At 44.1% G+C, this 26,332-nt stretch overlaps 1 protein-coding gene across 1 annotated transcript in view; it reads right to left on the bottom strand.

Annotated features, from left to right (window-relative positions):
- The window catches only part of MTHFD1L (methylenetetrahydrofolate dehydrogenase (NADP+ dependent) 1 like), a 183,700-nt gene that overhangs the window by 132,680 nt on the left and 24,688 nt on the right, over positions 1 to 26,332 (bottom strand). The window contains exons 8-12 of the mRNA XM_032836357.1: positions 18,825 to 18,936; positions 12,507 to 12,598; positions 10,376 to 10,473; positions 7,630 to 7,803; positions 501 to 637 (exon numbers count right to left, since the gene is read on the bottom strand). Coding sequence (XP_032692248.1) covers positions 501 to 637; positions 7,630 to 7,803; positions 10,376 to 10,473; positions 12,507 to 12,598; positions 18,825 to 18,936 — 613 coding nt within the window. The remainder of the gene's footprint in view (positions 1 to 500; positions 638 to 7,629; positions 7,804 to 10,375; positions 10,474 to 12,506; positions 12,599 to 18,824; positions 18,937 to 26,332) is intronic.

The raw sequence follows: 26,332 nt of genomic DNA, 5'->3' as shown, positions 1-26,332 counted from the left end.
CAGCTCTGTCCACGGCCGGTCAGCTTCCAGAGCACAGCCGGCCTGACAACTTTGACGGGATGAGCCCTCGGGCCCAACTGAAAGGCTCTCTGACTGTTTAGGGGGAAAGGCCTTTCTCCCTGGCAGGGATGACAAAATGCCAATACAAGTGGCAGAATCACAAAGCGGCTTGGCAAAGAAGGTCCTGTTGAGCTCGATGGCTTCCGCCCAAGGCTGGAGTGGTGAACACAGGCCCAGGGACTGCTCCAGGGAACCAGGGAAATGGGCTTCCCCGGGGGGCGTGGCTGAACCCCTCCCCACACACTGCAACCCCCTCTGCAGTGGGGGGCATCTTGGGGTGACCACCACATACTGAGTGTGTGAGGGGGGTGCACGTGGGGATGCAATGTACCACTTCCTCCAACAAGTCTTAACTCCCTATCTGTTGATGACGTTCTTTCAAAACTTTTCTCTGCCTCAAATTTTGCCCTGAAAAATGTACCAGTTGTTAAATCACGTACCTTTAACTCCAAAAGTTGGTCCTTGAGAAGGCTGCCTGAGGCAGGCAAAGGAGTTGATGTTCAGGTGTGCAGTCAGTGCCTGTACAAGCCCAACTGTCACGGTGCTTTTCCCTTCCCCGAGAGGGGTGGGTGTAATCCTGGTGTGAGGGGGAAAAAAAAGTGAATTTCATAATACTTCCTGAACAACCTATGCAAAATCAACCTACAGTACCAGAACCAAATCAGAAGAATGTGGAAGAGAACACGTCATCCGAAAATTCACGTAAGCGTTTCAATTTTCAAGGACGTTTACAGTCTATTCCCATGACACAGGCCATGCTTACGCAAAAGCCAAGATACAGACACAGACACACCTCCAGCAAGAGACCAAAAAAGAAAAGTTATTCACCAATGAAAACATTCTCAGCTTCAAGAAATGGCATAGCATTGTCCATCAAGTGGTTTAAATAATTAAGACGACTTCATTTCTTTTTGATGGATGATCTGGCACTCATTCTTCTGGGGCCATTTACTGGGGGTTCAATGTGGGCACAAGGCCTTCTCAGTGATCTGTGGCCAGATTCCTAGGATTGGAAGGCATCCTGTCATCCCACTCACATATCTCCTTCTAGACATTACTGTTCAGGGCTTGTCTCTACCGTGTTTCAACACAAACAGTGACGGAGGCGCGCTACCTCTATGGTAGCCCATTCATTTCCAGATAGTGTTTATAGTCCCAAGGAGAGATGTCTGCATTCCTGTGGCTCCTATCTCACGGAGTCAGACATATTCAACTCCATCCTTTCTCATCCAACAGCCCCTCAAATACTGGGGAAGAATTAGTACACCAAAATGATAAGCACATAGGGCAGAAACTTGGCAATGAGGCTGTGTTATGAGAGCACACGGCAGGAGGGTCTGATGAGATCTGGAGCACAGGGAAGGCTTCAGAGAGAAAGCAATACCTAAGATGAGAGCTGACATCTCTCATAATCAAACAGAGAGCTGACATCTCTCATTATAACCAAACATTAGCCAAATAAAATTGAGTGTGGGTTTGGGGTAGTTAATACGTGAGGCTTTGTGCTTTACACTTATTGGGTACTTTTTTATCCTCATTTAATGTGCGAGGAAACTGAGGCACGAGAAGGTTCAGTAATTTGCCCAGGACCACACAATTAGTAAGCAGTAGAGCTGGGCATCAAAACCAGGCAAGCTACCGGACTTCCCCAGGTTACTTCTATGGAAATGGAAGCAATTCCAGGTCACTTCTATGGGTAGAAAATTTTTAACTGCTGTTAACCATTAATTAACAATTTCAAGCATGGGAACAGGAAAGATCACTCAGTGAGAGTAACCACAGTACAAAGAGGGATAAGGACAGAATCGTCCAGAACGCGTTCTCTTAATGAATAGTCAGAAAAAGCAAAAGGAAACTTGGAAGGAGCAGAAGCGAGAAATCCTGAGGATGAGGCAGGGGTGTGACAGGGTCTCTGAAGGGAACCACGGAAGTCTGCACAGAATCACATGCCACAGAGACACAGAGATGTCTGACGCCAGGTGAGGGGCTGGCAGCCATCACCGTTCCTAGCAACAGGGTCGCTGGTAGGGAGCTGGAGCTCCAAGCCAAACACACTTGGTGAAGTAAACTTTAAACCCCTCAAGCCACATGACACTTGGTCGCCATGAAGATGCAGTTACAAGTGTTTACGCTTTGAGTCAACTTTCTATTTTCTTGGTACAACAGCAATAGAAGCAGTTGGTCAGCCAAAGGCATCACAATCTTGTGATAGCCTGAAAAAAACAAACAAACGCGGAATCGAGGATAGGGCGGATTCAGTACTGTACTGAGCATCTACTGTTTGCAAAGGAAGAGGTGGTTTACTTGAGCGTGTCACATGAAGAATTGCATTTCCATTCCCAAGGATGGGCTAACATCGCTGCTGGAGACGGCCCAAGGCAGACACACCCAGAGATGACCTCCTCAAAACTCCAGCGAACCATCCAAATTCTTAATTAGAAACACAGGACCGCTTAGCTTTCTGCCAACTAATACAATTCAGGAAAATCAAAAAGCAGGAAGTATTTATTGCGAGCAATAAAAGGAGAGCTACACTAAAAATTTTATTTTACCTCAATCCTACACTTGATATCAGACTTGGGTTTAATTACTATCCCACTATCCTTAACTCTGACTCCAAGTTATCAAGCTGACTCGGAAAAACAATGAGCACCGAATTTCTTTTTTCTGTAAGAGCTCAGAGTTTATGGACTGTGGTTTCTGTTCATTTTCTTCCTCAAGGTCTCCCTGTAGCTTATCTGCTCCTCTCTCTACCCCACGGCATTTACTGTGTGTTTATTATGTAACGTTTCTGAGGGGATTGTTAGGAGCTTCCTGATGCAGCCATCCTGCCCACCAGCCCACAAGCTCGCTGAGGTGAAGGACGATGGCCATTCTCATTGCGTTTCCGTCACCTGTCCCGACACACTTGAGCAAAACAACGCTTGACAAAGCAAGGATGTCTTTTCCAAGACATGTTTCTAAGCATGTTTACTGTGGACTACAGTGACAATGTACTGAAGTACTCTGTGAGAGTTTAGGCACATAGTAACAAGAAGTTTACCACTTACTCCAGGGTCAAAGAGACTGCGTATGCAGACTGTAGTGGTAAAACGGGGCGCAGGTCTCAAAACGAAGTAATCTAGAACAGTACTATTGTCATGAGCCACGGGTCTAACCAGGAGCTCCAAAACTATACACTCAAGCAGCCTAAGGATATATATCACTCACCCCAGGCAACTTCCTGACTGTGAAGTTTTTAAAGGCTTTTATGCCTGACAACAAGTGTTTCCCATCACATTTGACTGATGGGAGCCATTCAAAGGCCCTGTCAGTGGTGGTCTCTTCTAAAATACCTTTATTTCGGGATGCCTGGGTGGCTCAGTGGGTTAAGCCGCTGCCTTCGGCTCAGGTCATGATCTCGGGATCCTGGGATCGAGTCCCGCATCGGGCTCTCTGCTCGGTGGGGAGCCTGCTTCCCTCTCTCTCTCTCTCTGCCTGTCTCTGTCTACTGTGATCTCTCTCTGTCAAATAAATAAAATAAAATCTTTAAAAAAAAAATAAATAAAATACCTTTGTTTCATTCGAGTTGTGCACGTAGCAAAAAAAACTCAACAGATACTCGAATAGTTACCCAAGGCAGAAAAGCAAAATCTTTAAAAAGTCAGTAAAGGTTATTTTTACACTTACCAAAAGGAATGGTTTGGACTATTCAAAGAAAAAAAAAATGAAATGAGGTATCTGGCATTCTACACATGAAAGAAAGCGATGTGAATGATTTTAATTATTCGTTAACGTGAAATCGTCTGTTCACAGACAAATTTGGGCTTCTTTTGGAATTGCTCTGAGCAACTCAGAGAAACTTCTGCAGAGAGACGGGTAGGGGCCCGCGGAGGCCGAGCCCGCACACACATTCAGGGCCCGACAGCTGTATTCTGAGGCGAGCTCTCCAACAAATTCCTTTTCATTAGTGTAACTGGGAAAATATGTAAAACTCAAGGGCCCCTAAGATTCTTTTGGCCTATTTCCCTGAACAATTCCCAATACTTTTCATTTTGTCAGGCAAAGCCAATACAGTGATGTATAGGTATAAATACGGTGCGATGTGTAGCTGATGGAACACAGATGATTCTGCCGGAATGAGAAATTCTGAGGTTGGGAGAACAGCTTTTAAAATGAATTAATCTGTGCTGCGCTGGGGCTATAGACAGAAGATTTTTTAAAATCCCATTGTTTTACATTTTAATTCTACCGCTGACACATTTAAGTCACATTTATGCATAAGTTCAAAAGGACAACCACAAATATATTATTTAGGTTTCCTGAGGAATTACTGGAGTATCTGAATTCTGCTAAAGCCTGGGGAAAGAGTCATGTTACAGTATTCAGGAGTAAAAGCAGGGACACAAAATGGTATTTACAGCATGATCTCAATGTGTAAAAAAAGGACAGATACAGAGAGAAAATTCTGGAAGGAAATATAAAAATTTCTAACCCTTCTGGGTCATGAGAGATTTTGTTTTCTCCTTTTTGCTTTTCATTATGTTAAATTTTCTACAGTGTAAGCTAGTATTATTTCCAGAATATAAAAAAGATCTTGCAGGAAAAGGGAAGAATTGTCCATTTAACAGAGGAGTCCTTTCTATTTTTGAAGCAGGGACAGTGTGTGTAATGGTTTGACAACTGTCGCTTTCTGTGACTGATGTGACCAAAAGTAAAACTATGGAGGTCGTCTTTATTGCAAATGAACTTTTCATTTTAGATGATAAATAAAATGACTGCCTGGTGTTTTAAACTGATCTCAAATGTGCAGCTACTAAAAGGTTAGATTAAAAAGGCAGCTAACACGCTTAAAAAATAGATCATTAGTTGTTTGTGTGGGTTACACAGTGTGATGATACATACTGTCTAAAACCCTTCAGGCTTTCCTACAGATACAGGTACATCTCAACATCCTACCCTTGCAGCTTTTTTTTTTTTTTTAAATGCAGTTGAAAGGAACACAATTTAATTTTTGTTCCTTCATAGATCTTTGTTTTAAAAGGAACATACACCACAATTACAGAAAAAGAACAGTTTAGCTCTGGGGGTTAAATCCATACTTGAGAATTCAGGTTTCGTTTCATGTCTACGGACGATACGACAACCCGGCTTCTTCAGCTCAGATGCATGTACAAATGCTGGCAAAGAGACAGGGTGAGGCGAGAAGCAATGTCCTACTGGGCATGGAACCACACACGGCCCTAATCCTGGAAAGCCAGGCTAACTGTCACTCTCTAGCATGTGGCCAGCCCTTGACAGTAGGAATCTGATAACAATACCGTCAGAGCTTTTATTTTAGAAATCACTTCTCTGTTCCCAGCTAAGGGCAGGGTCACATACAGATCTGTGTTATTTCCAGTACTAACAAGCACCCCAAAAAGTAAATCACAGCCAGTCCATATGAAAAATTACTGCTTGATTCTTCCTTGGTAAGTGGAGAGTACATCCTCCTGACTTTTCCTTGGATCTTCCCACGTTAAACAGGGGGAGAAAACCAGCAAATCCATCTACCAAAATCACTTAGAGCCTGGAAAATGGGAAGCAAATTTGTGGATAAAACACTAAATTTACTTTTGAAGTTCTGAATGTCCCAGAGCTTATTTCTGAAAATAAACTTGTATCAAGCACGTTCCAGAAAAGCAACACTGACTCCATGTGTGCTCCAAACCCTGGGACCCAGGGGACCCCCAACCCACTCCCCAAGTCAGCTGGATCCGTTCACATATCTGGCCCCAGAGGTGCCTGTAGGTGAGGCCATTTCCTCTCAGCAGGAAGCTTTCCTGCAGCTCAGCTACAGAGACATTAGGGGTGGGCTCCTAGGTTGGAAAGGACCCCAGCAGGACTGGGAGTCCAACATTGTGAGTCTGGAAGTTTAGGGAGGTTTAAGCCACAGGCAAGGTATGAATTCCTTAAAACCACAGCCACTAAGGGACCCTGGGAGCCCTTCCAAAGAGGGGCAGAGGAGCTAGAGAAAGAGAAGGGAGAAGGGGAGGGAAAGAAATATGAACAAATTATTTGGCTGTTAGAGGCGAAATTATGGATTGTGGCTTTATTTGTAGTTTTAAAACATTGAATTTAAAACCTCTAGCGATTTTCCCTAAGAGGGTCATTGGGCAAGTGTAGAAGTGAGCACAGGCAGGGCTGTTGATTTTAGCACGGTTTATAGTGGCCAAACATGGGAAGCAATTTGAGTGCCCAACAGAGAGTTGGTTAAATAAACTGTGCCACATCTTTATGGTATTTTCAAATCAGTTTTTGGCTTGAATATCCTTGAAGAATGAGAAGCATGCTGAACTTCTGGCCACTGGGCCACCCGGGGCTTCCTGGTGCTGGGAGGACGTGTGAAATGGCATCCACCTTCATCCTATTCCCTGTCCCCCAGAATCGAGGCTGGGAGCCCTGGAATGATATACAGTCATGCAAAACGACCGCCCAGCTCTACACTGACCCCCGCGGAGGGAGCCGGGCACACCACACACTGCTGACTAACCTCGCTGCTATGGAACAATGCGGGGAAGATGATCTCATTTACAGGAGACTCCCTGCGTCAAGATGGTCTCAAAGGTTACCAGCCCCTTCCTTGGGGTGGGAGAATTTGGCATGTTTACTTTCTTTGACACTTTTCTGCATTGTGGAATACCTTTTTGAGTACGCGTGACTTTAAAACCAGAAAAAGAAACAAGGGGTTTACATTAATAATAAAATACGTAAAAATAAAGTTAATCAAGAGTCAAATCCAGTCGTTTACAGAGATGTGTCTCTGTAAACAGGTTTTGGGGCCTTAAGCCTTGGCCTATATATCATCCGTAAGTCACTGCAATGAAATTTCAAGACACCAAAGGAATTTATATGGTCTCCTCATGTTCCCTCAGGTCTCATTGAAAAAATATTTTAAATCCCTTGTCTTCCATCAGTTTTCAGCCCGTGAACATATTTCTTTTTTAAAAAAGAAGGAAAATAAACACTCCCTTTCACAAAAACCCTGCATTTATCATTTATAAAGTGACCAACACAAATGAAAATGGCCCAACCTTAATTTTAAAATGTAAGAAAAGAGAAATGATGAACTTTTATAATGTAAATACATAAATAAATATTAAGGATATTAACAGGAAAATGTTAAGTTTCACACAATTATTTGTACATTTTCCATTAAGATGTTATTTCTGAGTAGAACACAAACTCCCCCCCTGCTCAGTTCAAAATATCTTATTTTTGGTTCTTATTTTGATTTTTATCACAAAGAAACGAAATGAAAAATCTAAGACAGAACAAGGGTGATTAAAACATAGTATGAGAAACAAAAATAAAATAAAATACTGGATGAGGAACTTGTTACACTTTATGTTTTGTGGAGGAGACCAATTTGTTTTGCACTGAAAATGAAAACTTACCTCATGTCAAATGAAGGAATGCCAAGTGAAATGGACAAAAATGTCAAGTCTGAGAAAAGGACGGATGTGAGTGGTGTGATGACAGACAGAAATAGGGGAGAGAGTTTTATAAAATGCCTTCTTTGTCAATTAAATTTTAGAAGTAGTTTCTTACCCAGCAACTAAAACGTATTTTCCATCTGCTTGATCCTTTAACCTTTCCAGCAGGGACAAACGTACTTTGGCTTTGCTTTTGCCATAGACTTCGATTTCATCTGCAAGCAATCCTATCTCCTTGGCAAGGACATCCACGGCTTTTGGAGTCTGTGCTCTTGAAATCTCAAGATCACTGCGGGGGGAAAACACACGAGAGGCGAGAGTCTCCTCAGCTTAGGTGGTCACTGCTAGAGTAAAAACAGCCATCCGTCATGCCAACAAGTCCATCAAGGCAATTGCTTTGTGTTCCTCTCTCCGAAGCAGCAGTAGGCACAAATGCTAATAATTGATGTGCATTAAAAAAAAGGTACATTTCTTTAGGGAAGCAACTCAGACTCATGAGGATGGCAGAACTCGCCTAGGTACAGAGCACGCCCATACTACCGGCGAGAGCTATATTCATTGTAGAGTACAGTGCTCTCTGCGGGTTGCCACCATCTCTGCTAACCGTGAATACATGGGTCATTGCATAATGCTCTCCCTGGGCTGGCCCCATGTGTCTCTTGGCTATTCAGAAATGGGGAAATGTTATTTTGTTTCATCTGGGTCCATGCTTTTCCCTCTCTTTTTCCTAAATTGAATCCAAAAATCAGATTTCAAAATATTTTATTAATTGCATAACCGTCCGTAAAAGGACCTAGTGCTCGAAGCTCAACTTCAAATACGGGAAAGTTTAGAACACCCGAGTGTCACTGGGCAAATCGTTGATTCTACTTTCCTCGCAAGATGAGAGCGCAACTATTCAGCTTCCGGGAGTCCTAAGAAATTGGCACGTGCCGAACTTCACAGAGAGTCTTTTGGGGCTCCTAAGCTTAGCTATTTGTTTTAATGGGGGTTCAGGGCCCCCATCTGCCAGACTGAGCACCTGGCTGAGATGAAGACGGGGCAGGCACGAGACAGAGTTGGGACAGCTGGCCTCAGGGACTTGGGTCGGTCCTTAGGGTTGACACTTGGGGACACAGAAGTGCCTGCCTCACCCTGAAGCCCTTATTTTGGGGTCCGCTGCCAGGCAGCCCCCTGCTCTGATTTTTCTTTCTCTCACTTCTGCTGATAATCGACTCAAAGCCCTCACACTGCTGTGTCCTTCTCCATGACCCCATGGAAGTCTGACTGGAGGGCACAAGGTAACACTACACCCACTTCCAATCCGAATTCCCCGCAGGGCACTACAGCAGCTCGGAGTGGGAGAGCGTGCATCTGCCTGGATGGCACACGGGCTGAGCGCTGTGCTTCCTTCCCCCACACCTGCATTTCCCCTTCCAGTTCTCCCCCCTTCCTTTTTTGTCCAAGCTCCTACTTCATATTGCCTTCCTGTCTACCCCCTTTTTCTCTTTCTCTCCTCCCCAAATCTCCTAAATGGAGACGCTGACTCTTGGAAAACCTCCAAAGTTTTCTCCTCACTAGCTAAAGAGTGACAGTGACATCGTTTTGATTTTTGAGGAATTTATAAACTACTCAGCCTGTCTTTCTCCCCCCACCGTACCTCCAGAAGTCAAATTTGGTTCAGCAATTAAAACACTTCTTCCCCCAAGTGGAATTTATTTAGATTTATGCGAAGGCTTTGGTATACAGTTTGGCTGGGTCCCCCTCAAATTTTTTTTTTTTTTTTTTAGCTCTCTGAAAGTAAAATGTACTCATTTACTTAAAAAAATTAAAGTCCTATAACAACACAAGTAATTAAAAAAAAATGAAGACATTTGATGAAACAGATTACAAAACAAGAGGGTGACATTATAAAACATAACATTCCCTGGAATTTATATATTAATGAACACAGACGGGGACTACGATGTGCAGTCTATTTTTAGGGGTGAAAACAGCTGGGTGGGTAGAATGGAACCACGAGTGTTCAGCTGTGGCCCAAGAAAACGGATCAAATCTAAAAAGCAAGCGGTTATCAAATGAAAAACGTGTCAATTCCTGGAGCCTTTATCTGCTGACGATGGGGTTTTCAGCGCACTGTTTTCCAAGGGCATTCGTGCATGCCTGGATGGCGAGGGTGGGGCCGATTCACTGGTTGGGGGCAGCTGGGGCACCCACGATGAGGCTGGGAAATGCATTTCTCCAGCTCTGATACCTTATCTAATGACTTATTCCTGCAGCACGTATTTCCAAATCCAGGCAGAGAATATAGAGCTCGCACTTCATTAAACGCTACTCTGAAGAAAATATCCATCTGGAGTGTCACAGAATGGCCCATCAGAGAGGAGATATTACTATGGGCTGAGGAAAGGTGAACTCACTTCCTACGTAGAATGGGGTTTGGTATGGTCGGTCATTGGCCCCCAGTGCAGACACTTATGTGGCCATGAAGACCAAGCTGACAGGTGAGTTGGGCATTTCTAACACTGAGAAGCATTTTCCAAACATCACGTTGCTGTATTTTGTGAAACAGAAGACAGCATTATGTTAGCACTAAGAAGAAAGAACAATGCCATTTAATACAGGACACGTCGTCGACAGTAATGGACACCCTGACTTCAGAAAGGGAAAGAATACACGTCCTAGAACTGACTGAATACAGGACAGAGCTCATTACTATTTAATTGTTAGGGCTTAATCAATAGCGTAAAGAGTGCACCAATGTGACTAGCGAAGATTATCCACCATCCGAGCCATAATACCATGACGGGCGCCCCCACCCCGTGAGCCGCTTTGGCTACCCGGGGCACTGTGGTGTCACTATAGACAAATCCAGCGGATACCTTGGGACGGGGGAGAGAGGCTGGAGTTTCAAGCAGTGAAGTCTCCACCTGGCGTGCTGCTGTTCACGTAGCCATCTCCGTCCACTGCTGACCATGTTCTTCAAGGGACAGAAAGGAGAGCACGTTACCCAAGTAAAGGCTGACGGGGTATGGGTCTGAACTATGAAAATACTGCGCGGGATGTTACGTCATGAGAAGGTTACAGAGCTCCACAGTAACCCAAGTGAGCATCGGCAATACTTTTACTCACGTGTAATTAGCATGGGAGGTTTGCCTTCAAAAGGAAAATGTGAGACACAGGTACTTTTCAAAGAGGTTAAGTGTTCACTAAAGGCATCAAATACCAGATAAAATTAGAGAGTGTGTTCTTCCTCTCAATTAGAAGAGAAAAATGAGGGAAACGTGAGAATGCATGAAGGATCAGCTTAGATGCCCAAATTCCAGACCCCACAACACTGTTTCGAGTATAACCCTTTTACAGTTAATGTAATAGAACAAGAGCACTGAATTGTTAAATGGTGATACACAGAGAGAGAGAATTAAAATCTGGCTTAGGTTGAAATGCAACACAGTCCTTACAAAAAGGTAGTATATTCCATTTGGAAGTTACAAGCCTTATTTATTTTTATTTATTTATTTTTAAAGATTTTATTTATTTGACAGAGAGAGAGATACACGTAGGCAGAGAGGCAGGTGGGTGGTGGTGGGGGAAGCAGGTTTCCTGCTGAGCAGAGAGCCCGATGCAGGGCTCGATCCCAGGAGCCTGAGATCATGACCTGAGCCGAAGGCAGAGGCTTAACCGACTGAGCCACCCAGGCGCCCCATTTTATTTTTAAATTTTTCTTTTTTTTTTTTTTAAAGATTTTATTTATTTATTTGACAGACAGAGATCACAAGTAGACGGAGAGTCAGGGAGAGAGAGAGAGGGAAGCAGGCTTCCCGCTGAGCAGAGAGCCCAATGCGGGACTCGATCCCAGGACCCCGAGATCACGACCCGAGCCGAAGGCAGCGGCTCAACCCACTGAGCCACCCAGGTGCCCCTATTTTTAAATTTTTCTTAAAGAGGGTGTGTGTGTCAGTTTATTTATTTACTTATTTTTAGTGAGCGCCATGCCCATTCTGGGACTTGAACACATGGCCCTGAGATCAAGAGTCGCACGTTCTACCGAATGAGCCAGCCAGGCTGCCCCTGGAAATAAAAAGTTTTCACTGTATACACCATGTATGTGAGAAAGAAACTAAAACTTGCTTCTGCTTAATTCCACCATGGCAGGAATTACAGGCTCTCGTTTCTCTCCTGATAGTCAAGGTCACTGCCATGCAGAGCTCACATGGTGGCGAGCTGGAGATCTTGGGCTTTGGGTCATGTAGATGGCTGTGGTTTGAAAAGCAGTCCACAGAATCTTTAATACTCCTGTGTTTGAGAGGCGGGCCCAATTCCCTTCCCCCTGAACGTGAACTAGATTGGTGACTCGCTTCTAGCAAAGACGAAACAGGGAAGTGATGGTGGGTGGCTTTGAGAGCCACGTCATAAAAGCTACTGCGGCTTCCCCCTTGCCTTCTCCTTTGGATCACTCATTCCTGGGGAAGTTAGCTGCCCCGTCACAAGCAGCTCTACAGAGAAGTCTGCATGGTGAGGGTCTAAGGCATCTTGCCAACAGCCATGTGAGTGAGCTGTGTTGGAAGTGGGAGGCTCTGGCCACAGTCAAGCCTTCTTTTGACCTCCTCGTTTCAATTGTATGAGAGACCCTGAGCCAAAACCATATAGCTGAGCCATTGCCAAATCTCTGACCCACAAACACCGTGAGTTTATAAATGTTCATTGTCCTAGGCTGCAAAATTTGGCAGATAATTTATTCCACAGCAGTAGATTACTAACCACAGACCTGGATTTGGGTCCCCATCCCGCACCTGTCATGTCACCAAAGGCAAATTTTCCTAAGCTCCCCTATCCTTATCTGCCAAATGGGAATGACATTATCTTCCAGGGCTGCTGGAAGAAATTAAATGACATTATGTGTGTAAGGTGCTTACCGCTATGTCTGCTCAACAGAAAACACTTGGAAAATGTGAGCAACTATTCATCCAAGCTCTCAACTGGGAAATCCTCAGAGAGCTGCGTCAGACCCACCTGAATCCGCAGAGCGGCAGCGAGGAGACTCACATCGTCCTCGGCAATGAGACCGTTAAAGTGTGCCCCGAGGGAACCACCTCCAAGCTTCCCTATGGGAAAAAAAAAGACTTTCAGGGTACTGTCATTTACAACCAATTGCTCTAGTTAAAAAGCCAGCGCACTGAGTGACCAAGTGACGTTCTCTTTGCCACCTAGGAATGTCGGCTGTCAGGCATGGTTCCAGGGGGGTCACCCGTCCCCGGCACTGCCCTGGGGCTCTTGACTGACTCGAGTCAGTCTTTGGGCTGTGACTTTGGGCTGTTAAGTACCGTGGGTAGATACACGCCCACCCGAGTCCGGGAGAACGGAATGGGACCAAGGTGCTTGGCATCGAATGTGTATGCTTAAACGACGCCTAGGGAATAAAAGGAAAATCTCAAACATACAGAGTATAGGAAGGAGGACTCAGACACAGCACAATCGCACCCAACCCCAGTGCTGTGCGAGAGATCAGGTGGTCTCCGAGAACTTTAGAAAATCCCCGTCATAAAAGTGATAGGACCATTTTCCGTAGAAACTGATAAACTGTATTTCAGGATATTAATTTTAGGGATGACCTGGGTTTCAAACCACAGAGGCATTTGTAAGGATTCTACTCCCTTCCTCAGTTGGCACTTACAGAGGTTACGGAAAGCAAGCACACATGTAAAATGCTTTAGTCTATATCCTCCCTTGGAGAAAAGAAACATTTCTGATAGCAACTTCTTTGAATTAAGAAACTCTTGTCCTCGAGTTTGGACCACTCTACTTTTAAATTATCCATTTTGCTGACAGTCCTCTGCAAGAAAGAGCACAAAACACTTAAGAGTAAGTGTTTTGTGATGTTCTATAGTCAAATGTATTAAGGGTGTTGGAAAATCATCTCCCTCTGGTATCGTTTCAAGATTAGCAACACTTCACAGTTTTATAAATCATATTTAGGCAAAAGCCAAGAGTCTAGAGAAGGAGATTTGTTTTGTTTTGTTTGAACCACTAGAGATCGGATCTAAAGGTCTTGTCCAACCGTTATGGAAAAGAAATATGCTTCTCTCATTTTTATCTCTATCTTTAAATGACGAGGAAAGAAGGAAAAGCTACATGCTGGGAGCTGGTATCAATTTATTAACGTATATGCCCAGAACAGAATCACAAGTACCCTCTCATAAAAGTGACAGGACAATTCTTCCATAGAAACTGAGGAACTGTATTTTAGGAAATTAATATTTGGGATGACCAGACAACTTGAAACAATGAAGATGGTAACTCAGTGCATCAGGGATAACATTCTTAACAAATTTCATGGCTGAAGAGAATGGAGAGAGGAAATCATTACCTCACCCCTCTGCCTGTGTCCAGGCAGGGCTCCACCCAGAGGCTGTCTACATGCGGCCTGCCAAGGCTGTCTGCACTCAGCCTGCGAGTCCGGCAGGGGTCCCAGGGGTCCCGTCCCAAACCAAATGGGTCTTTTCACTTCCCACTAAACACTCCCCATTTACTCGTGGTTCTTCCAAGGATAGGTCAATGAATCACTTTAAAAAGATGGCCTTTCATTTATAATTTTTTCTTGCTAACCAAACTTTCTACAACAAGAAAATTTAAGGCTAACGTGTCATCATGCTTTCCCTGGAAATCAGAATGGTACTTTCTCTGACAGGAACGGTTTTGAGACCACCCTGGGAATTTTGCCAGAATAATTGAAATGGGAGGGACCAGTGCAAATTCTTCTTCGGTCTTCCCGACAACTCTGCTATATGGAAACATTTCAGCTTTCTGCAGTCTGGCCCAGGGCACCCTTCTTATCACTAAAGCGCCATATGAACCCATAGACTGAACCCTTAAATATTTTTTCATCCTCTGGGAGAACAAGTAACCCTGAAAAACTTTATGTAAAGTTCTGAAAACAGGAAAAGCTAAAAAACTATAAATTAGTACAGATAACACTCTCAAAATCACTGGCCGTTAGTTTCAAGTTAAATATATTCTTGTTATAGGATAACAGTAAAATGCAATAAATGAAATCTCATTATAATTTTTGTAATAATGTTTGCAAGGGTTGAACTCCTAGCTTAAAACATTGGAATTCCACTATCAAATATCAATGTCTTATGATTGTTTTTTTAAACAGAATATAATGTAAAAATCCCTCCCCCCAAAGAAATATAATTAAACTACTGGTATCAACTTATATGAACAGCCCTTTTGAAATCACTGACACCAAAGTAGGAAGGAATTAACACAGAACTGTATATTCTAAACAGCTTGAGACTCTTAAAAAGTCAGAATGTTAATGTCTTACATAGAATTAGTTAAAATCTGAAATGAAACCTGGCAATAGCATGAGTCCAACTCTTCCAGAATTTCCTGGGAAAAAAGGTAAGGGAAACAGGTAATAGATATAACAGATTTTAGAATAACTGGAGTTCAAAATTCATAAGCCAATACCCTTATTGTATTCTATGTGCACGAAGGTAACAACTGAATTACATGTGTATCTAAGTTCTTAAAGCTCCCTTCTCACATTCTCAGAAACTCATTAGGAAGAGTCCTTCCCTGTATTTGTTTTCAAATAGAGTCCCATGTTGCTAATATGAAGTCTGACAGCTCTTCTGTGTGCTAGAGGTGAGAAGACAACGAGGAAGGAGGGGGAGGGGGGCCACTAGACGGCAGCTCTTAAGAAGGCCGTGCTGTGAGGCGAGAGCTCACTTATTCCTCTCTAGAGCCTTGTTCCCCTCTTACCCACAAGGAAACTGAAGATCAGAGAGCTTAAGTTATTTGCTCAAAGTCACACAGCTTACAAATAAGGTGCAGTTAAGAGAAAAACCAAAACCAGAACTAAACGAAAAACCCCCTCTTCTCTTTGAGTAAGATCAACCTGACCCACATTCCATGCTTTTCCCATTGCATTAATCATACTGTCTCCCTTAAGGGTCGTAAGATAGAACGCTTCAGTCTCCCAGGATCCTCCAGGTCATTAGCCTGAACCCTGAGATGTATCCCACAGTAAATATACTTGCGTTCACTTAAACTGATGCTGTCAAATACTCGGACCCACAAAATCGCTGTTTTGATACTCTTTTCTGGGCCCAAGATGTAAGACCAGTTCCTCCTGTGTCCCATTGGGCACTCTTAATATTAGAGTATGAAATGGTCTTGCTCTGTATGAATTCTGCTCTTTAGCAAGCAGAACATTATGAAATCACAGCTTCTGTGATTTGACGCTTAATAATAAAATATTAGTTATTCTTATAGCTAGAAAACTGAACATTAACATGACCTTCTTTTATTTATTTAGTTAGTTTTACTTGGTAAGGATTTATTACCCAATCATTAAGTCATTCACTTTCTCAATTCACTTCGAATAGATCAGATTTTCCCTCTGGCATCTCACAGATTTCTAGATGCCTGAGTAAATCACCAGTATCTTTCAGTACTGTTCAGGGAAGATACGTGTCCGGCTTTTAAGTCTAAACATTAGACTCATGCCACAGGAAGAGTGAACAGATCCAACAAGTTAGGTGTAATTGTTTTCTGAGCACTGCTTTCAGTGGGATATCAGCCACCCGAAAAATCTCTCCTGAGATGAGGTATTCAGTAAAATGCCACTATAGAATTACCTCATTATAAATCACCACATCCCATCTATTTTTACAGGGCGAAGGGGGGCAGGAATCCTTGTATTGTTAAGATGAGTATGAAAATCCCATTATAAACCTTGCCTTCACCCAATCACCAGTTTATTAAGAATTCTTTTGTTCTTAAGTGTGAATAAAAGCACCTTTCCTTTGAATAATGCTTTAAAAAAGTCTCTTTGTTTAAGGTGGCAAGGTTATGCAAAACAGAAGGGAGAAGAGCCTTTCTACAATCTGTTCAGAGATCCAATTTTCATACTAATTAAAGTTGCTAAAGTTAAAACTGACTGGGGTACCAGGGTGGCTCAGTCAGTACAGTGTGGGACTCTTGATCTCAGGGTTCTAAGTTCAAGCCCCATGTTGGGTTTAGAGATTACTCAAAAATAAAATCTTTGGGAAAAAAAAAAAAAAAAGGATCTTGGGGAACCCGAGTGGCTCAGTCAGTTAAGCATCTGCCTTCAGCTCAGGTCATGATTCTAGGGTCCTTAGATGGAGTCCCACATGGGGCTCCTTGCTCAGTGGTGAGCCTGCTTCTCCCTCTGCCTGCCGCTCCCCCTGCTTGTGTGCTCTTTCTCTCTCTCGGTCTCTCTCGCTCTCTGACAAATAAAATCTTAAAATAAATAAATAAATAAACATACACACAAACCTAAAACTGTCAGGAAATACCACACTCTTATGAATGGTGCTGACTGCAAAACATCTATCTTTTTTTTTTTTTTAAGATTTTATTTATTTATTTGACAGACAGAGATCACAAGTAGGCAGAGAGGCAGGCAGAGAGAGAGGAGGAAGCAGGCTCCCCGCTGAGCAGAGAGCCCAACTCAGGGCTTGATCCCAGGACCCTGAGATCATGACCTGAGCTGAAGGCAGAGGCTTTAACCCACTGAGCCACCCAAGCGCCCCAAAACATCCATCTTTTTAATCAGTAAAGCATTTCTCATCTTTGTCTTTGGCCTCTCAGCCTGATTTCTGAGTGCGAGAAAAGTTCAAAAAATGTCTTTGTATCTGCAACTAACTTAAAGCTGCAATCAGTCGGAGTACATTTCTGAGTCCCAGCTTATTCATTCACTCAACACTCAGTATTTTCTGAGCATGTATTATGTGACAGGTACTATTCTGGGCACGAGGTATTCAAAAATCAAGAAGACTACTAGTACTGGACCCGACACACTTCAAATAAACTAACTGTAGTCAGTCTACATATAGAATTGTTCCATCAAAATATAATGCCTTGATCTTTTTTTTCCCCAGGAGGATCACTGCATTGAAATTGGATGTTTTTAGGAATGCCTTTAAAAAACTAAATATCCTCAAAAGAACTGTATTAAAAATCAGGCAGTTTCACTAAAAAAATATATGTCACCTTCATATATTAAATCATAGGGCTCAAAGGGATTCCAAAAGCAGCCTCTCTCTCTCCAGCCAGGATTATGCCAAAACTGTCCTAAATATATAAACTCAAATTAAAAAGAAAAAAAAAAAGCAAGTAAATATAACAGCAAAGAAGCACTCATTTAAAAGAACATGAATTCATAACTGAATTCCTAATCTAAATGCTAAGCAGAGAAGCAAATCTGCATGCCCATAATTTATGGGTTAGGGTTTTTTTTCAGGCGGGGTGAGAAAGTTATTTCCTGAAACGAGATATACTTCTAAGAAGTCATTTAGTGCAAGCCTTCTATTTGCTAAAAGGAGCAATGAATCCTACATTCGCATTATACCTCTAATTGCTTCATTCATCTGTGCGCTCTCCATCCAAGAGCCAAGTACCCTAGCATTCTGGGAAATTCCTGAGTATCGTCCCTCGCATCTTCCAATCCACCCCACTCCCTGAAGCCCCAGAAGGTTTTTTAATCTGACTGGTTAATTCTGGGAGGGGTGACATTTCCTAGTGGGGTGGGTCCATTATTTTCCTTTTTTGAAGAAACAGTTATGACATGAATTTCAGTAACATTGATAATATCACATTGTTTTCTTTTCCTTCTATCATATTCCAATTGAATTAAGTTCAGTGCATTTTTTTTTTTTTGTGGAAAAATGCAGAATAGTTATCTCAAGGTGAGTGGGTCAAAGTTTTACATAAACACACACAATCGGATACTATTCTCTATTTCACTGCTCCTGTGGAGCCGTCTGGGTTTCGAGACCTAGAAACCCCCAGGTGGTCCTGGCAGACATGAAAGAGGGTCTCCACCCACTTTGGCTCAACTTGCGACCATCCCATCCCTTCCAGCAACTGTTTTCATCTGCTTTGACATGCTGAAGGTCACCTAAGATTTCTTTGGGAGAACAGGTTCTGCTTCATTGTATGAGTCTGAAAACCACTATTTCTAGTGTACCTCACACATGGACAAATTACCTACTTCAGGTCATGAGTGACTGGACCGCTCAACGCTAGAAGCCAGCAGGGGCACGTCTGCATGTGGGAGCAGGGGGCGGCTACTGTGGTTGGCATCTTACCTTCTCTTTGCCCAAAAATATGGCTTCAACATGGGGTAACCCAAAAGGTAGGCCCATCCACATTCTGAGTTCCCTGTCCTGTGCACGGATGCTGACGACAAGCAACCCTTCAGGGACATCCTCTTTTCTGAATGTAAGGTTCATTTCTCATAACCATCTCGCCTCTTTTCATCAGCAGCCCAACACCAATTTTAAGACATTTACGCACCTGACAGGAAGTCATGGGAACAGTTGAGAACCATTGTTCCTGGTTGTATCCAAGAAAGGGGAATCTCTTCTGGCTTGGGAGAGCCCAAGACCACAATATCAGCCTCATGAAGCTAGAAGGAGAAAGAGAAACACCGCGCTCATTTTAATCTGTGGCAGCAACATGTGACGAGCGAACTGTGTCACCTGATTTCGATAGCAGATGACAACCATTCTGAGGTTGGTGCCACACGGATGACGTGCACAGAATCACGTCATGGATTTCCTAATGCAGCACATGTCAGCACAGGGACTGACTATCTTGGCCCAGAAAGGAAAGGAAAAGGGGCAAAGTTTCTTTAGGGCAGTCAGTGTAGCGCCTCCACTCTGGGCAGCATCGCCATCCACGTGTCTTCACCACTAACTGCAGCATCAAGAAAAAGGATGAGGGACGCCTGGGTGGCTCAGTGGGTTAAGCCTCTGCCTTCGGCTCAGGTCATGATCCCAGGGTCCTGGGATCAAGCCCCGCATGGGGCTCTCTGGTCAGCAGGGAGTCTGCTTCCCTCTCTCTCTGCCTGCCTCTCTGCCTACTTGTGATCTCTGTCTGTCAAATAAATAAATAAAATCTTAAAAAAAAAAAAAGAAAAAAGAAAAAGGATGGGACCACAAAAACTGCAGATAGAAGCAGGAGACTGAAAGGTATACGGGGTGGGTGGCATCTGGAGTCATGTGGCAGCTGAGCGGGGAAGACGGGGGGTGGTTGCTGGGAAGCCACAGGAAGATCTGGCCAGTTCGGGGGGCCTGCTGGCTTGTCCAACCACACAATCCAAATTAGGCCCACATGCAACTTCTACTGGATCTATGGGAGGCTTTTTTCAAGAGCTAAAGAAAAAAATCTCATTTTCCTGGAGGCTCTGCTTAGTCTCCTGTCAGACTGCTCATTTTTGGTTTTTTCCTTTTTTTTTTTTTTTTTAGAAAAACAAAAGAATGCAACTATTAGCACACAACACATTCATCACAACTGTCCTGTCCGATTTTGGTAACAGTGCTGGAGGAACATGTCTGGTAGGAAGGTGACATTTAGAAGAGACTAGCTCTGACCTCAACCAAAGAATGACCGCCTGTCCCAGTACTGTCCCCACTAAGCAACCAACAGTCACAAATCAGATCCGTTTATGTGGAGGGCAAGAGGTGAAGGAGGAATGTGGGACCCTGTGGGGGAAATAGCTATGATTGCACATGTCAACTATGTGGGCTGGTGCTACTGCACCCATTTCACAGACAAGGAAACTGAGGCTCAGAGAGTGTAAGCACCTCTCTGGGAATTCCTGTTTCCCCTGGGGAGCCAGTCTCAGGACACTCCACAGGTAAGAAAGAGACAGTGCCCACCCTCCACTCTCCCACACTGCTTTCCTTCTCCCATTGCTTTTTCCACAGACTTCGGTGCCCTGTAACTGACTGCAGACTCTTTAGAACCAGACAGAGGAGGGGCAGACAAAACAGGAAAACCGCCCCACAGCTGCGACCACCACCCAACCGCCCCATCAACGAACATGCTCCACGCGCCCTCATGCGTTCTTGGCTTGGAGAGGCTCGTGGCTGAAGAGCCTGGGGTAGCGCCAGCTGAACAACTCAGCCTCGGACTCTGTAGCACAGTCTGGACAAGAGGCTGCACCCACTAACGTCTCTCAGAAATCTTGGGGCGAGAGATGGCCGTGAGGGGAAGCAAATCCATGACGGTCCTCCCTGGTTTATGAAGACAAAAAAGCCAAGGTCGAGAACAGCTCCAAGTTCCCCGATAGAGGAGGAACATGGCAACAATTTAAAAGGCATGTCTTTACCAAGAGCCGATAAAGCCAACCTTTAAAGCCGCCGTCCTGGGAACATGGGTCAGTTTGATCACGCCAGCAAGGAAAAGGGAATTCACATTTGCTGGGCCCCACTAATGAGCCCAACAGTGCTCACTGCTTTTCCCTCTCGTACTTCACTAAGGCACAGGAAGAACATACTGAAATGGTGTCACAGTAAATCAACGGCATTGGTCACACTAAAAAGAAGAGAAGTCTCTCCTAAAACAACCATCCTTTAAAAAAAAAAAAAAAAAAAAAAAACAACCAAAAAACAAACAAAAAAAAACAAAAAAACAAAACCCTGTGAGACCACAACACTATGAAACGGAATTCAGATGTTGCTGGAAGCTAACATCACCAGCATCCAAGTGCGGTTCACGTCATATGTTCTCCACAGACAGATCTGAAAAGCACCAAGATTTTTGGGTGATGTTTTATTTAGGGGGGGAAACTGTTCTTAAGGAAAGAGAATTTTATTTTCATCTTTTTAAAAGGTTTTATTTATTTATTTATTTATTTGACAGGGAGGGGTGGTGGGGGAGAGAGAGAGAGAGACAGAGAGAGAGCGCATACACGAGCAGGGGGAGGGAGAAGCAGGCTTCCCACTGAGCGGGGAGACTGGCGGGGGGCTCGATCCCAGGACCCTGAGATCATGACCTGAGCTGAAGGCAGACACTTAACCTACGGAGCCACCCAGGCACCCCAAGGAAAGAGGACTTTAAACATCTGAATAAAAACATGTATTTCTTCATGTACTGATCCCACCGCAGATACGCAACCACACTAAGCTCCAAAAGGAACTCAAACGTTTAACTCTTGTTGGAAATGCTCAGCAGGTAAGAAACACCATGTCGCTACATTTTTCCCACACAACAGCAGCAAAAACAACATGTTAAAACTTCTGTAAAGAGGAAGTTAGTACGTACAAGGCTGAAACATTCATTTTGGAAAAAGCCAAGGATCAGAGGTTCGCACAGGTCCCTGAAGAACACTTAGTTTCCTACATGTGGTGCCTTTGACACAACCTGTTCTTTTCATTACCTATAAATCTCAGGGAGCTCATTCCCACTCCTCAGCTCCATGTTTAAACACAACCCTGGAGTGGGCTGTGCTAAATGAGCAACGGGAAGATGGCCGATCCCGCAGAGAAAAGACGAAAATCTCCGCCATTAGCAGTGAACTCGCTGGAGATGCTAATTCTTTCTGGAGAGGAAAACTGCTGGATGCTTGATTCAATAAATCACTCACTGAGGAGCAAGGAAGATTTTAATGAGCTAAAATTCAAGAATGATCATCTTGCTGGCTGTTTCTACTTTCCTCCTCCCAAGTGGGAAAGACCCGGCCAAAGCCTAGCTTGAAACTCTACCTTGTAACAAAATAATCTCTTTCTCTGTGGAGGCTTGGGTAGAAGCGGCTTACAGAGCCCCGCCCACTCCCCAGGCAAAGGACCAAATGTTAAAACAATAGTAAGACACAGAAATGCCCACGTTTAACATGGGGCATGTGGGAGTCACGTATAGTTTGGAGATCATGAAAACTATTTTTCTCTATGTCACTGATTTTTAAGAGCGGCGGTGGGGTGGGCAAGCACTGGAAAATGGATAGAGGGAGATGGAGGACAGATGTGATTTGCAAGGTCATTAAGGAACATCATGGTTTTGTATTCAGCAAAAAAAAAAAAAAAAGATCTTAAAATTCAAATTACAGAAAGTATACCCCCCCACTCCTCTACCCCCCTGACTAGAAGATAATTTAACTTTCACTATCGTTTTGAAAGGGCACATTGGGAATCTCAGGTATTATATACACCCAAAGCTGGGATGAATGAAAAAAAACAAAAACAAAAAACACCGAGGTTGAGATTTTTGATGAATCGTGATTCTGAGGATCTGAAGGAAAAACCCCCACCCACAGGATTTAAGAACAATCCTCCAGATTTGGGGGAGTGGGATAGGAAAAGAAATGATTAAACATCCCATGTCTATTCATTTTGGCCACGGAGACATCAGCATTCTTGATCGGTCCCTGCACACGAGCTGGGCAGCTGTCACATACAGTAAGTACAGGGAGGGCTGTGGAGAGAAGGGTGCCTCAAACTTGTTCTTCCACTTTTTTTTTTTTTTTAAGATTTATTTGATTCAAACCATTTTAAAAATTCTAGAATAAGCCAATTTGGTCATGACATATTATCCTTTTAACACATTCTCTGGGTTTGATTTTTCTAATATTTTGCTCTAATTTGTGTATCTATTAAAAGAACTATTGTAATTTTCTCACTGTATTTTTGAATCGGGGTTATGCTGGCCTTATAAAATGAGTTACGAATAAACGTTCTATCTCTATTCCTTGAAAAAAAAATAAAGATTTGGTGTTGGGGGAGGGGACAGGCTGGAGGAGAGAATCTCAAGGGCACTCTGCGCGGAGCGTGGAGCCTGACATGGGGCTCGATCCCATGACCCGTGAGATCATGACCAGTGCTGAAACCAAGAGTCTGATGCTTAACAGACTGAGCCACCAAGGAGCCCCGGTTCTCCCACTTCCGATGAACTGGGACACACTGTCATTGTGTGAGACCAGTCTGGTGGCTTCCCAGATCGTCCTTCCATGGCAGATTGCTCCCGGTGCTTTGCAGCAACGAGGACAGTCTGTGACGTCTTACGTGGCACAGAGGCTCCCTGACAATCTCACGGCAAAGTCCTGAAGAGTTAGGTTCCTCTTTTTTTAAGTTTTTAAATGGAATGTTACTTTTCTTTCTATAAATGCCAAATTCCCCAATGTGCAGACCTTTTCTTGCTGACTGACAAGGAGCTGTCAGATGGGGCTACTTTGTTTGGTCGCCCTCATGCCACCAGACGTTGTTTTAGGAAGATTACTCTGGAAGCTGGACTGAGAAGGGGTTGGAGGGCGTAGGAGGGAAACATGCAGGAGGAGGAGACACTTGGTGGGAAGCTGGATGCACAGGTTCCCAACACAGGATGGTCCGGGAGGAGGGAGGTAGGCTGGGACTCGTCAGCACACAGGTGGGGTTAGACTCAGAAACTTGGAGATCTGAGAGAAACGGATAGAATGGGAAGGATAGGGGCCTTCAGTACATCCCTAGGAGCAATTCCAGGTGAGAGAAGAGGAGCAAACGGTGACACTGGTGTGGCCCAGGAGGCAGGAAGCATGGTGTAGCCACATAGGTGCTGGGGAAAGGGCATGGTAGACAGGTCTGAATGACACCCAGTGGCCAAACAAACTAAAAGCAAAAAAAAAATCCATTTTGGGCAATTAGGAATTTGTCAGCGACTTTCCTATAGACGTGGGCATTAGAGACTGTGCCCGGAAAATTCCTGCCATTTCGGTAAAGTGTGTTCCCTGCAGATGCAGACTTCATTTAGGCCTTGAGTCTCATGAGCAGAGTCCCTGTTTGTTCACACATTATTTTAACTTAGGACGTCTACCTTTTCATTTGAATTAACTGAACATCTACCAGAGGATTATGGCTTTGTACCTATGGATAAATAACCACATTTTACTAAAATATTAAGCATACTATCAAATAGAAACGTTAAAATAACTCTGTAAATACGCCAAAATAGGAATAGCAAACCATTCTTTTTTTTTCCCCCTTAGGTCTTCAATCTATTTTTTTTTATTAAATTTTTATTTTTTATTAACATATAATGTATTATTAGCCCCAGGGGTACAGGTCTGTGAATTGCCATGTTTACACACGTCACAGCACTCACCATAGCACATACCCTCCCCCATGTCCATAAAACCATTCTCATTCAGATATCCTAATACTTTGGCAAGATAAGAGAATGACGATTTCAGCAGAAGGTAGTCCCCCACCCTCTTCCCCACACATTATGTGATCTCATCCTGGGAGAATTCTTTTTTTTTTCCCCCACAAATTGGGCATGTGTCTTTCTTCTACTTTCTTCTGTGATGAGAACAGATCATTGGCTTTCATCTATTTATTTTTAAGATTTTCTTTATTTGATAGAGACAGAGAGAGAACAAGCAGGGGGAGATGGTGAAGCAGACTCCCCACTGAGCAGGGAGCCTGACTCAGGGCTCGATCCCAGGACCCCGGGATCACGACCTGAGCCCAGGGCAGACGCTTAACCGACTGAGCCACCCAGGCGTCCAGATCATTGGCTTTTAAAATTGATACCTCTCTTGTGCTTATTTCATAAATCAGAATGACTCCAAGCCAAATGGACAGTTAGGGATTATGACTAGCACTTACCTACCAACATCTTTCCGCAAAGGATCATAAATGACTTTCCTTTTTCTACATAAGTTCACCTCTTACTTCGCCATCCGACATACTTAACCGCTCCGTAAAGGAGAAGAGTACCAAAGAGATGCGGCTATGTCCAGAATGACAGAAAAGACAGTCACTCCGTCTTTGAGTGCGCCTGCCGCTGACGTGGGTTCTCACGTGCGAGGGAAGGTGAGCACAACCTCACCTCTGGTCACGGATATACTCTGAATGATTCATCAAAAGTAATTCCCTTCCTCACACTCTAGGGAGACGATGAAATTACAAAGGATGGTGAAGAGATACAGAGACAAAGAGAGAGCCTGCGTGTGTGGTGAGAGACAATCCAGTATGACAAAGACTCAGAACCCCGTGGCACTAAAAGGAAGAAATGTCCAGGCTGTGGTCCCCAAGGCGGCCCTAGGCCAGCCAGGCCTCACAGAGGCAGGACAGCCCCGACGACCTGCCTCCTCTGTGTCGAGGCCGGACCTGAAAAGCTACAGCCTGGTGGAGTTAATGAGGAGAGGCAGCTGTGTGAAATCGAACTTGGCCTTTCCTGATGCACTCGCCTTTCCCGGTTCTGAACCTTGGATCCCACAAGGGCCCATCTGTGCATTCCTCTTCCTCCAGTCACCCTCCAGGCCTCGGCCACCTCCTCTGCGGGGCAAAGAAGCTGTACTCTCTGGAAGTGACCGAGCTGCCAGGGGAAGGATGCTTGCGAGGTGTTACAAGGCCTCGATTCAAGTGCAGTCTCTGCGGCTCCTCGCGGGTGATGCCACACTTCACGTGCATGTGTCGTGTCAATGAGATGACAGAGGAGAAAAGCTCGGAGGAGGAAATCTTTACCCCAACATAAAGGGCTTCACAGTTGTGGGTTACGTTTAATAGCTACCCATTAAAGTACTCTAATTCTAACTCCTTAAATTACATTTTAATTCCTTAAACATCATTTCTACTGGGGAAGAAGGGGTGAAAGGTGGAGCCAGGCTCTGCCGACGGGGATAACGCTACGTGCGCTGGAAGGGACATCACCGGTCTGCTGGTCACAGGACACAGCCGGGAGCCCTTCTTTTGTGCATACAGACCTCAAACTACGTACAGCTCTCAAGGGACCACCCTATGTGACTCCTGGAGTGCGTGCCCATCAGTTCCAATAGATCCTCTCACAAATCCTCTTCTCACCACTACTAGATATAATCGGCCTGATCTGGGGACTTTTAAAAAAGTTCCATTCACCTCCTTCTCCGGTGTTAGTAAGTGATGCAATGATCAGGGAGTGACAGGAGTGAAAAGAATGGGACGTGACATCTCCAAAGGCATTTTCAGTCCATGAACATGGAAAAATCCGTCAGAGAATGCTCAGGGCCCTACGTGACTCAGGTCACTTAGTCACACATTACTGAATAACCTTGGTATTTGCTTGGTACA

This window comes from Lontra canadensis, unplaced genomic scaffold (assembly GCF_010015895.1).
Source record: "Lontra canadensis isolate GAN:19392208 unplaced genomic scaffold, GSC_riverotter_1.0 scaffold92, whole genome shotgun sequence".
In the NCBI taxonomy this organism is placed as follows: Eukaryota; Metazoa; Chordata; class Mammalia; order Carnivora; family Mustelidae; genus Lontra; species Lontra canadensis.
The sequence above is the reverse complement of the archived record's forward strand: the minus strand, read 5'-3'. Positions and strand labels throughout refer to the sequence as shown.